Source organism: Pongo pygmaeus, chromosome 1 (assembly GCF_028885625.2).
Source record: "Pongo pygmaeus isolate AG05252 chromosome 1, NHGRI_mPonPyg2-v2.0_pri, whole genome shotgun sequence".
NCBI lineage: Eukaryota > Metazoa > Chordata > Mammalia > Primates > Hominidae > Pongo > Pongo pygmaeus.
In genome coordinates this window covers 197008908-197021316 of record NC_072373.2, presented here as the reverse complement: position 1 = coordinate 197021316, position 12409 = coordinate 197008908, and the positions used below count along the sequence as shown (strand labels likewise).

Here is a 12409-nt window from a genome sequence, read left to right as displayed (position 1 = left end):
GTACAACTGCTGTACAGAGGAATTTGGTAATATCCAACAAAATGCATATGCATTTACTCTCTGACCCAGCAATTCTATTTCTAGAACTCTCCCAAAGATACACTGGCAAAAATATGAAATGACATATATGCACAAGGTTATGCAAGGTAGCACTATTTGTGATAGCAAATGTATGGAAATGGCCCAAATGTTCAGTGGTAGAGATCTAACTGAATAAACTAGGATAATCAACAAAATGGACTATTTATGCAGCTAGAAAACAAGAACGAGGGATATTCTATATAATATCATGGAGTGGTTCCCAGACTATGTTGTTAAGTGAATAAAAGCACGGTAGAGAATAGTGGGCACAGTATGATTCTCTTTATCTAAGAAAGGGGTAGGGGCATACACACATATTCACTCATATTAACAATCAATGAAAGGATAAACCAAAAACTAAAAAGATTATTCACAGAAGGATGGAGGGAACAGGGTAGAGAAGATAGGGATAGAAGCTAGGCTTTCTCAGAATATACCTTTTTTATATATTTAACTTTGGAACTATGTAAATATTTTAAATAATTAAAATGAAAGATTAAGCAAATCAATAAACTGATAAGCAATTTCTAAAAACTCAGAAGCAGAGTGAAATAAATGAATGCAATGCTAGATTAGTTGGTGGCATAAACCCACATGAAGAAACTAGTAAAAGAGATTTTAAAACACAGTAATTTGATAGCCTACCTTAGTAGGATACAAAAAGAAATGAAAAAAAAAGCCCTTAAACTATTCTCAGTAATTATATTATTGTTGGTAGTTATTGGTATTACTACTTTGCGACTCTTAGGCATGTCCTATGAATTGGGGAATTATATTAATGGTGTTGGGAACTGGGATTTTCAGCAAGAGTGAAAGGAGATATGGATATGATATTAAAGAAGTTAAGTAAAAAAGAAAAAGTGTTTTTACATTGGAAATGAAATAAACCCATGATGAATTTTCTTTTAAAAACTATTTCCTAGCTGTGTTCATTGAGAAGGCTTAGAAACAGGAACCAAGTCAATAATAAAAAGTACTCCTAGTGCCCAAATTTTAAATATCAGTTTCCACTAAAAGGAACAAGGGCTTCTAGGAGAAATAACTGATTCTAGGTCAGAGACAGAAAAGATGATGTTAGGCCAACTTCAAAAGGCTCCCACTAGCCAATGACACAATTTGAGCATTAATTAGAACAAACTGCAGTGGATTTAAATACATAAAATATATTTGGATTGTAATGATATTTAAAAATATCCAACTTTGGAAGGTGTTAGGGAATCAACTCATTAATACAAAAACCGGTAAATACAAATAATTATTTCCTTGCTTTTCCTTTACAAACTATATCTCAGAGTAACCAAATAGTTGATGAGGACAAGTTTTCTTTAAGTATAGCATTTCAGCTTATGAAAAAATAAATTATAGCACGTTACCATTCTGCAATTCCTAGGCTATGATCATTAATGGTTCCTAATGACCCCAAAAGAGAGATACCCAAATATCATATGATTCTGTTGGAGACATTGCCTACAAGATACTCTCACTAAAAGAATGGAAGCTCAATCTAATTAAGTTTCTAGATCTTACTGCCAATTAAAGGGAACATAAAAGAGAGACAATCATGTTAAACAACCTCCCAGGGAAGCAAATGGCAAAATTCCGAATGCAGGAGACTCCTCACTCTGAATAATTCTCATTTATCTCCGGATAAATGACCCGACTTCGGCAACAACAAAAAAATCTCAAGGGGGTGGGGAGTAGACACCTATAGATTAGAAAAGACTTGAGACATATCAGCCAATTATAATGTATGAAGCTAACAAGGATACTGACTTAAAAATACTATCAAAGAACGTATTAGCCAATCATGGAAATTTGATTACATTGAGTAATTGTTTTTAATTTTTTAAAATGATAGCAACGTGGTCATGTTTTAAAGAGTTAGTTTTATCTGTTGGAGACATATTACTAAAATGTTATAGATGAAGTGTGATGACTGAAATTTGCTGCGAAATAATCCCAGAACCAGCAGGGTGGTTGTGGGTGAATGGGTGGGGGTATAAATGAAAACAAAATAGGCCATGAGTTTATAATTGTTGAGGTTGACTGATAGGTACATGGGGGTTCATTATACTATTCTCTCTGTTTTGGTATAGGTTTGAAATTTTTCATTTAAACAAGGTGAAGGCAAAAACAGGGAAACACACACATACAAAGAAAAGGAGGAAAAAGAAGGAAGGATCCTCCCTTGAACAGGGAGAAGAGCTCAGCAATAAGACAAAAGAGGGACGCTGTGCCTGTCCCAGCACCTGGTACTCACTAGATGCTCAATATTTGTTGAAGGAATGAAATACTGGTTGATAGGCAGGGATACTGGGTGTTATGGATGGAATTGTGTCCTCCCAAAATGTAGAGGTTGAAACCCTAGCCACCTATGTGACTGCATTTGGAGAGAGAGCCTTTCAGGAGGTAAATAACGTTAAATGAGGTCATGAGGATAGAGCCCTAGTCCAGTAGGACTGGTGTCCTCATTATAAGAGGAAGACACCAGGGGTGCATGTGCACAGGAAAACAGGCCATGTGAGAACACAGAGAGGAAGTGGGCATCTGCAAGCCAAGGAGAGATGCTTCAGGAGAAACCAACCCTGCCAGTACCTTGATCTTGAACTTCCAGCTTTCAGACCTGTGAGAAAATAAATTTATGTTGTTTAAGGCACCCAGTCTGTGGCACTGTGTTATGGCAGCCCAGGCTGACTGATACACTGAGCTTCTGACGAGGGGTTGCTGTCCCCTGTGAGGGATGAGCCACTTCTCCTGACCCTGATGCTAAAGTTGTGCAAGGCAAAGAGGAATAGGGAATGGTGAGAGAATAGAATACAAAGAACAAATACTCATTGAGCATTGAGCTCTACAACACGCCAGGCTCTGACCTTCATGTATGCTTTTACTTCCCCTGTGTGTTAGTCTTCACAGCCACCTATAAGGCGGGCACAGACATTAGCCTCATTTCATAGCTGAGGGAACATACTTGAGGTACAAAGAGCTTAGGTGACTGGCCAGGAACACACACTAGGAAGTCGCAGGGTCAGAATTTAAACCTGGGCAGTCCAGCTCCAGAGCCTGCATTTTTAACCACTCTGGGTGATCGTGGGAATGCCCAGCTCAACCACTGCTTCTGTAATGGGAGGTAGGCTGCTGCTAAAGGGGTTTTGTTGACTAGTTGTCCAGTATGAGTGACCAGAAGTAGTGGAAGTCCATTCCTCTGACCAGAGTGACTCTGGAGTTACTCAGCCCTGCAGCTGAAGTGTGGCCTCCTACTCTCTAGCTCTGCCTCCCCACTACCCACCTGTGCCCTTTACCACCTGTCTTCCACTGTTTTGTGGTAGAATACAAGCAGAATGAACTTGGACTCAGACCTCACTTGGAGGTTAAAAGTGATGATTCTGGAATCAGAATATCTGGATTTGAACCTTGACTCTCTCATTCACTTAGTTGTGGTCTTAAGCAAGTTACGTAAACATTTTGAGCTTCAGTTTCTTCATCTGTGAAGTGAGGATAACAATACCTCCTCATGAAGATTCAGTGGGGCAGTGGATGTTGATACGGTTAGGCTCTGTGTCCCCACGCAAATCTCACCTCGAATTGTAATCCCCATAATCCCTGCAAGTCAAGGGCAGGACCAGGTGGAGGTAATCGGATCATGGGGGCAGTTTCCCCCATGCTGCTGTCATGATAGTGAGTCGCAGGAGATTTGATGGTTTGCATCTGGCATTTCCCCTGCTTGCACTCACTCTGTCCTGACGCCCTGTGAAGAAGGTGCCTGCTTCTCTTTTGCCTTTCACCATGACTGTAAGTTTCCTGAGGCCTCCCCAGCAATGTGAAACTGTGAGTCAATTAAACCTCTTTCCTTTATAAATTACCCAGTCTTGGGCATTTCTTCATAGCAATGTGAGAATGGACTAATATAGATGTAAAGCAATTGCCCTGGTATTTGTGCTCAATGATTACCAGCTGGGTGATTTTGGGAAAGTCAACTCACCTCACTGTTTTTGCGGATTCTCATGGATAAAGCACAATTACATCTTTCTCGCAAGAGTGGCAAGAAGATTAAATGAGAGATTGCTAGAAACCCAATAACTGCCCTTATAGTTCTTCCTTAGATGCCGAAATGAGCTACCACCACCACTTAGATTTCTTTGTGGTCATGAGGAGAACTGACCTTCTTTCTTTATTACAGTACTTGCTTTTTTCCTGATTTTAAAAATAACACATTTGATGTAGATAGAGAATAAATGTGGATGTGTTTATACCAAACTGTTAAACCATTTTCCTCTGGGGAGCGGGATTGGGAAATGAGCATTTCCACTTTGAGCTGTATTGCACTTGTGCATCGTTTGAAATTTTTACAACCACCAAGTATTCCTTTATTTATTTATTTGACAGTCTAGCTCTGTCACCCAGGCTGGAGAGCAGTGGTACAATCATAGCTCACTGCAGCCTCTAATTCCCAGGCTCAAGCAACCCTCCAAGTATTTCTTTAAAATTTAAAAAATGAAAATACAGGGGCCAGGTGTGGTGACTCAAGCCTGTAATCCCCGCATTTTGGGAGGCCAAGGCTGGCAGATCATGAGGTCAGGAGTTTGAGACCAGTCTGGCCAACATAGTGAAACCCCATCTCTACTAAGAATACAAAAATTAGCCAGGCATGGTTGCATACACCTGTAGTCCCAGCTACTCGGGAGGCTGAGGCAGAAGAATCACTTGAACTCGGGAGGCAGAGGCTGCAGTGAGCCAAGATCACGCCACTGCACTCCAGCCTGGATGACAGAGCAAGACTCCATCTCAAAAAAAAAAAAAAAAGAAAAAGAAAATACACACTCACTGTAGATAATTTATCTTTTTTTGTGGTATTTCTTGCAAGCAGAATATTCTTAAAGCTCAGCTCTTTGTCTTTTAATAGGGAGTTTAATTACTTTTATTATCATAATTGATATGTTTGTCTTCTGCTGTCATTTTGTTTCACGCTGTCAATTTCCGATGTTTCCATGTGATGTCCTGTCTTCTTTGTCTTATGCATTAGGCAATGTATTTCCTTTTAATTTTCTACGGGGATGTGGAAAGTAGAAATCCTGCTTTTCATTCTATTTGGAGATGCTTTTAAGTCTTTCATAGATGTGTTGGAAACTATATTCTCTTCAGTGATATAATTCAAGAAAAATACAGTAACAGGGTATCCAAGAGTCTGGATTTGAATTCTGGCTCCATCACTTACAAGCTGGGAAGATCCTACGCAGGTGACTTAACTTCTCTGTGTCCCAGTAGGGACAATAACGACATCTATTTCCTAGGACTGGTGCAAGGTTGAAATGAGGTGACACTGTAAGACACTTATCCTAGTGGGGTATGATTATTTTTCCTTTAAAGAGACAAGGAAGAGGTAAGTGTAGGGGAGAGAAAGTCAGGCAGGTACGCCAGTGTAGCTGCCTTCACTACCCAGAAGTCTTTCTTGGGAAATTTCTGATTTTAAACATAAGGGACTCCTGTGTCCTGTGAACTCAAGATCACAGACTTGGTCAATCTAGCCCAATCACTTCCGTATTGTCTAAGACTGTTGTTGCATTAGGACAGCAGAGTTATAGCCCACACAGTTGCAAATACTTCCTATCTGGCCCTTTAAGAAAAAGTTTGCCGACCCCTGCTTTAGATCCTCCAGATAATCATCCTTCTTTCTAAATTTAGGAGAAGGCATCGTCTCTCTTGTCCTATTATAGCCTCTCAAAAGCTAAGTGGCTCTTAGCATATATTAAAAGATTTTCGAAAAGACCATTAGCTTCTGCATTTAATTGTCCACAAGGTGGGGACACTTAATCAAAAACAAAACTAGAAAAAAACGGAAAAGACAAAGATGCTGATTGCAAAGCAGAACTCTACCAAGGCTCAGACAAAAGGAGGGAGAGGAGCCAAGAAGGGACAGGTTCCCAGGGGCTTCTTTAGCCAGCGCTGTCTAAGGTTTTAAGGCTGGGATTCAGCCACCCTAAGTGGCATCAGGCTTTCACACTCTGCCTGACATGCTACTCCCCAGATCCCTGAAAACCAGGCTGGCATCAAATGCCCATCACTCTGAGAAAACCGAGCAGGCTCTCCCTGGGGTCAGGGTCTCCAATAGACTGTCCCTTACTTCTAGTGCCTACTGCCCCAACCCTACAGCATTTCCCCCTCCAGGGACAGAATGAAAAAGACCTTTTTAACTTTAAAATGAAGACCTTGCTTATGAAATAGTGAGCCACGGGAGGCTGAGGTGGGTGGATCACGAGGTCAGGAGATCGAGACCATCTTGGCTAACACGGTGAAACCCTGTCTCTACTGAAAATACAAAAAAAAATTAGCCAGGTGTGGTGGCGGGCACCTGTAGTCCCAGCTACTCGGGAGGCTGAGACAGGAGAATGGTGCGAACCTGGGAGGTGGAGCTTGCAGTGAGCCGAGATGGCGCCACTGCACTCCAGGTTGGGCAACAGCGTGACTCCGTCTCAACAACAACAACAAAAAAAATAGTGAGCCACTTGAAGATCCATTAACAAAGGTCAAATTATCTCACGTGTTCATACATGGCCTTGAAGGTTTCAATGCATCGCAGAACTAGTCTAGGAGCACTTGATTCAGGAGGGTGGGGGATGGAGAGGAGGATTGTGCAGTTACTAATTCCTGAGGGTTCCTCAGAGCGGTCAACTAATTTGGGACTAAGCCCCTGCAGGCTCAGGGGCAATGGGAATCTGGCCTTCTGCCCTGAGACCGCTCACAGTCTTGGTGGGGAGACAGGACCAAGGCCTGTGGAACTGGTAAATGTAATAATGGTAAGAACCAGTATCCAAGAAAGTGGTCCAGTGGTGGTGGCCCATGAAAAATAATAGAAATTAGGAGAAGGAAGAGATCAGGTGAGCTAGAGACAGCAGGGAAGATCTCAGAGATACGAACCAACACAATGAAAACTAAAGAAATTAGAAGTGGTCAATGAGTGCAAGGGAAAACGAGCGGGCTGCTCTGTAGGAAGGTGAAAGACCACCGATTTACAACCCTCCAGACTGGGTTCTGCATGGATGCTTTGTACGGTGACCTGTTTCACCAGCAAATAACTCCATCAGATATGCATACTTATTCCCCTGTTGCCAATGAGGGACCTGAGGTCTAGGTCAAGTTACTCAACCTAAGCCTATTAATTCTACAGCTGGGAAGCATGGAAACTGAGTTTCGTGTTGTTTCTCTAACTCCAAAGCTTCTGTTCTTTCCAAAAGTGCTGATTGCACTGAGGAAGAATGGCAGATGAGGTTGTACAGACCACACTGTGGGAAACTTGGAAGTCAGAAAAAAATGTCTATTCATGTCACAGTTGGGGCAAGTTCCTGGAAGGATGGAAACGCACCACTTGATCCCCCAAAGTGGAGCAAATACTGATCTGATTGGTCCAATGAAGAAATAGTTAAAATCAAGTTAACGCTAATGGCCAACACTTATTGAGTGCTACTTCTCACCAGGCACTGCTCCAAGAACTGCGCATGCTCAAGACAACTCTTCAAGCAGGTTCCCATTATCAACCTGCATTTTACAGTGGGGCAACTGAGGCACAGAGAGGTCAAGTTACTTCCCCAGGGTGGCTTGGATGATAAGTTGCAGGGTGGAGACAGCAGGCAGTCTGGTGAGAGTCGGGGCTCTGGAGGCCTTTCATTGATATACTTCTCATTAGGGAGGCTCTAGCCTAGTTAAAAGGCCATTCATTCATTCATTCATTCAGTGACTCATCAACCAGTATTGATTGAGCATCTACCAAGTATCAAACAACACACCAGCTGTGGGAATATGAGGCCAAGGAAGATTCCCTAACCTCATGGAGTTTACGTGACAGTGAAGGCGCAGCTTATGAGGACTTAATTTATACCAGGACTGCCTACTCCATACACATCTGATAATTATCATTATCCCTCCTTTTTTTTCCAGCTGGAAAATACAAAGGCTTAAGGGGAAAAGTGAATTGCCAGGATCCCAGCTTGGGCCCCTCTCACTCAAATGCCCACCTGGACTGCTTGCCACCTCCAGTGTTCTCAGTGGTCCCTTGTCTCCCATCCACCCATTTGTAAGCTCTGGGTAATACTCTCTCTCAGGCATGCTCCCTTCTTCATTCTCCTGTCCTTCCTGTTCATGGCCACTATGCCCAGATTTGAGTTTAGGAATTGGGTTAAGTCAAGAGGTCTCTTAAGTCTCTATCCTCTTTCTATCACATGAAATGTGAGGAAGAAGGTTTCTGCCTCCTAAAAGGAGAGAATCACAGCCTTCGTCTCCTTGCACACTGTCAGTTTCCCCAAGGGGCCCTTGGGATACTCACTATTCATCCATTATTCACAAATATTTATTAAGCACCTATTCTCTGCCAGGTACCATGGTTGGTACACAATGCTTGGTACACAAATTTGCCTGGTGCACAAATGCTTGGTACACCATGCTTGGTACACAAATTTAACCTGACTCCTGCCTCAAGAAGCTTTATCTGTATTTTAAATGTCTGTAGTTTGGTGGAACAGATGGCTGGTCTTGAAAATTGAGTCAAAAACTGTCTTGTGTGGCGAGGCATTACTGAAGAACTGCCATCATAAGCCGTGTGCCTGCTGCAAGCTGTGTTTCTTCTGGCTGGTTGGCCCTGAGTCTCCTGGAGATTGACCACAAGGATATCAAGACAGCATTTAACAGGGCACAAAGGCCGAGACTGGGAGACATCCCAGGGAAATGGGGAAAATAAACATGTGGAGAAGGGAAGAGTGACAGGCAGCTTGAAAGACCCGAAAACTTGCAGCACTGCCAATGCTACTTTGGGCTGCCGGAGCTCCCCTGGGCAGGAGCTGGAAACAGAGCTCTTAATGGCTGTGATATTGAGAGAGTTCTCATTTGAAAGAAGAGGTACTTTTGATGCCTGACAGTCCAGAGCTGTTTCTCTACTTTAATTTCTGGTTATAATTTAAATTCCTATGCACAGTGGCCTTATGAAGCCCCTGCTATTCCAGCATGAGGGTGAATATTCCAGCCCTTGGTCTTCGGAGAAGAGGAGGGACCAACACAGAAAGGAACCACCGTGGCCTGGGCTGCTTGCTCCCGCTCCCCAGCCTCTCTGGCTGACAATGGCCGCTGCTCCCAGCCTGCAGGCTCCTACCTTCACACCGCAGCACAGCGCTGTTCCAGACCACGCTGCCCTCCTTCAGGACGCAGGTGATGGTCTCTGAGCCCTGAGTCCCAAGGAAGCCTTCATCACAGAGGAAGGAGATGGAGCTGCCCAGCTGGAGGCTGTCCCCAAACCGTTTGCCATTTACTGGAACGCCAGGATCCGGGCACTCGTTGTGTCGGAAGGCTGTGTAGATGGAGTTCAAGGACATGATCAGACATTGCTGGAGTAGAGAAGAATCCTCAAAGAAAATTAGCTTCCTTGGGATGGTAAACTCTAGAACTCCACCACCTCCCCAAGAACTTGCCATGTTGGAGGGAGAGCTAGGCATTCTAGGACCTGGGCATTAAGCAGGTGCTCATTAAACTTGATTTCCTGCCTTCCCGAGCACCTAATCCCACTGCATTCTAATGGACATTTATAGATCAGGCAATAAGCTAAGTGTTTCTGCTGCTAGCTCACTTACACCATATAATGATTCTATGAAGTAGATCTTGTTACCCTACTTTACAAATGAGGAAACTGAGGCTCAGTGTGGTTAATGAGCTGATCTGTCTCCTCAATGTCAAATCCATTCCAAGTTTCCCTAACTTCAGACAGTTACGGGATCATCTCTGCTTGAGGTGAGCTGGACTCTAAATTCTGTGACACTAATAGACTCTAAGTATCATAAAGGAGGTGCCCTAGAATTAACCCTGTCTGAAGCTACTTCCTTTATTTCCTTGCCTATTGTTAGGGCTGCCTCTCACTCCACCCAGGCAATTGATAATGCAGAGTAGGGAGAGGACAGAGTCAGAACGCTGTAGATTTAATCGTGCTTTGCCTCTTATTCGTTACATGGTCCTGGACAACTTATGCAATTCTGATGAGCCTTAGTTTCCTGACTGATAATATGGAGATCATCCTTCACTTGCAGGGTCATTCTGAGATAGAAATAAAATGAAAGTTGATATGAATATGAGAGTGGCGATTGTTTGGTGCAGCACGTGACAGATGGCAAGTGCTCACTGAAGATGAGTTCCCTTCCTTCTTCCCTCCTCTGCATGGGAAGATACTCTTTCCTGCTCAGTCTCTACCAAGCATGTTCCCTGCCTTCCTCCAGCAGGGGTGTCACAGTTCTCTTACTAAATGTCTCTGAAGCCAGGCTCTATTTTCACCCCTGTTGTTCTGAGGATGGCAGCTTTCCAGTGGAGACCAGGATCCATGGCTGCATGGGTATGGGCCACTTGAAAAAAAATTTCTTGGCCTCTGAAATTCCCTAGTGATAGAAACATTTGCACATTCAGAAACAGCAGTGGCTCTGGAGGCTGTTGGATCTTGCTAGAGGCAAGAGGCCTGCAAACCTGACCCTTCCCATTGCAGATGAGGTAAGGGAGCCTCTGATGTGGAGATGACTGTGATGATCCCATGTAGGGCTTCAGTTGAGTGCCCAACACCCTTCCATTTGAACACCTAGGTCAGCCCAGACTTGAGTCTCCCAACCCTTCTTCGTTGGAAACTATGACCATGAAGTCACCCTGACATTTAGAAATATGGTGTGGGAAAAAAAGTGATGCTTGGGGCCCAGAAGTCCAGGCATTTTTCTTTCAAACCCATCAGTCATACACATGTAGGCACAGATACACACACCCACATATGAACACACACATGCACACACGCACACACACACACACACATGCAAATGCACATAGCAGGAATATGGAGCTATTTCCAACATCTGGGAACAAAAGCTCTGAGTCAAGGACCCACTTCTCCCTGTGTACCTTTCCAAACCTCAGTTTTCTGGCATGTGAAAGGGGTAGATCTTGCTTTATGGAGCTTTTGTTGTGAGGCTTCCAGTGATGACTGTTGAGTGCTCAGCACCAGGTTCAGCCCACAGTAGATGCTCAATGGATGGCAGCTACTGTCATTGTTGTTCATTATGTTCCATGTGGAAGAGGAATTAGCCTTGTTACCAGGAGTTCAGGAGTGGAAGTGGGACCACGGATCCTTGTTACAGGGACACAGATTTCAAGTCAGCATAAGTTGACTTGAAATCTAGAGTGCCTGCTAGCTATGGAGAGAGCTGTCTGGGCAGGCAAGCTCCCTGACACTGGGCAAATTCAAGCTCAGCCTCAGTGATCATCAGTTGGGATGTAGGAGGAGATTAAAGTCCTGTGGGAGAGACTACAGTAATTCCCTGACACTTGGCCATGGACGATTGTTTCACTGACTGCATCCAGATTGCCTCAGAAGCCTATAAAAAATGTAGATTCTGGGGCCCCATCCCTTTAGTGATTCTAATTCAGCAGGTCTAGGATGGGGCCCAGATTTTTAAAAATTATTTCTATCAATCCATCCAACTGTCTATTTGTATAAATGCATAGAAAACTGTGTGATATCTGTAATAGCGTCCACCAATTGTTGGCAAGGATCATTTCTGGCTGGAGGGATTTTGGGTGGTGGTTAACATCTCTCCTTTGACCTGTCCCATTTTTTGAGTATTTACAAATTGGATGTGTATCATTTTTACAATGGTAGAGAAACCTTGGAAAGAAACATGAGTAAGAGTTATCCTCAGGTTAGTCTGCTGCCCTCATGATGAAGCTCAGCCCCTGGGCCATCAGCTGCCTCCTCCTCCCAAGTGTCCACTCAGTGTCCACACATGCTGCAAACCCACAAGAGTTCTTGGCCCTCACCATCCTGGATAAGTGTGCTCCCCCAGGATACCTCTTATCCCTGTTCTTCCCACTCCGCCAGGGCAAGAAAAAGCATTTACTCATTCATGGATCCTCCCATTCCATAAACATTTGCTGATCCTTAGCACACACCAGGCCCTGTGCTGGGCCAAGGGATATAAAGATAAGAAATGCATATTTGCTCCTTTCTAGCATGAAGCAGCATGGTCAGTGCTGGTTAGGAAAGACAGAACTAGGCTCTCCCCCTGCTTCTTCCTGCCCACAGGGGATGAAACAGGAATCCCCTGGAGGAGACATGCCCTGAGAAGGTTAATTGTGCCTAAAGAAGAGTGGTGAGGGGAATGGAATGGGCTTTACCTGGCTGGTCTCTTGGAATTGGGGGTCCCAAATGGCCCACCAGGTAGCACCTAATGTCTTCAGTCCAACTGGACTCCAGAGATAGGTGGAAAACGGAGGCAAGGCCTTTATGCCAAGGGTGGCAATGGGAGTTGGGAGATCAGTGTTTGTG

At 43.9% G+C, this 12409-nt stretch overlaps 1 protein-coding gene across 1 annotated transcript in view; it reads right to left on the bottom strand.

The window, feature by feature from the left end:
* The window catches only part of CSMD2 (CUB and Sushi multiple domains 2), a 664918-nt gene that overhangs the window by 218234 nt on the left and 434275 nt on the right, over positions 1-12409 (bottom strand). The window contains exon 15 of the mRNA XM_054497047.2: positions 9215-9409. Coding sequence (XP_054353022.1) covers positions 9215-9409 — 195 coding nt within the window. The remainder of the gene's footprint in view (positions 1-9214; positions 9410-12409) is intronic.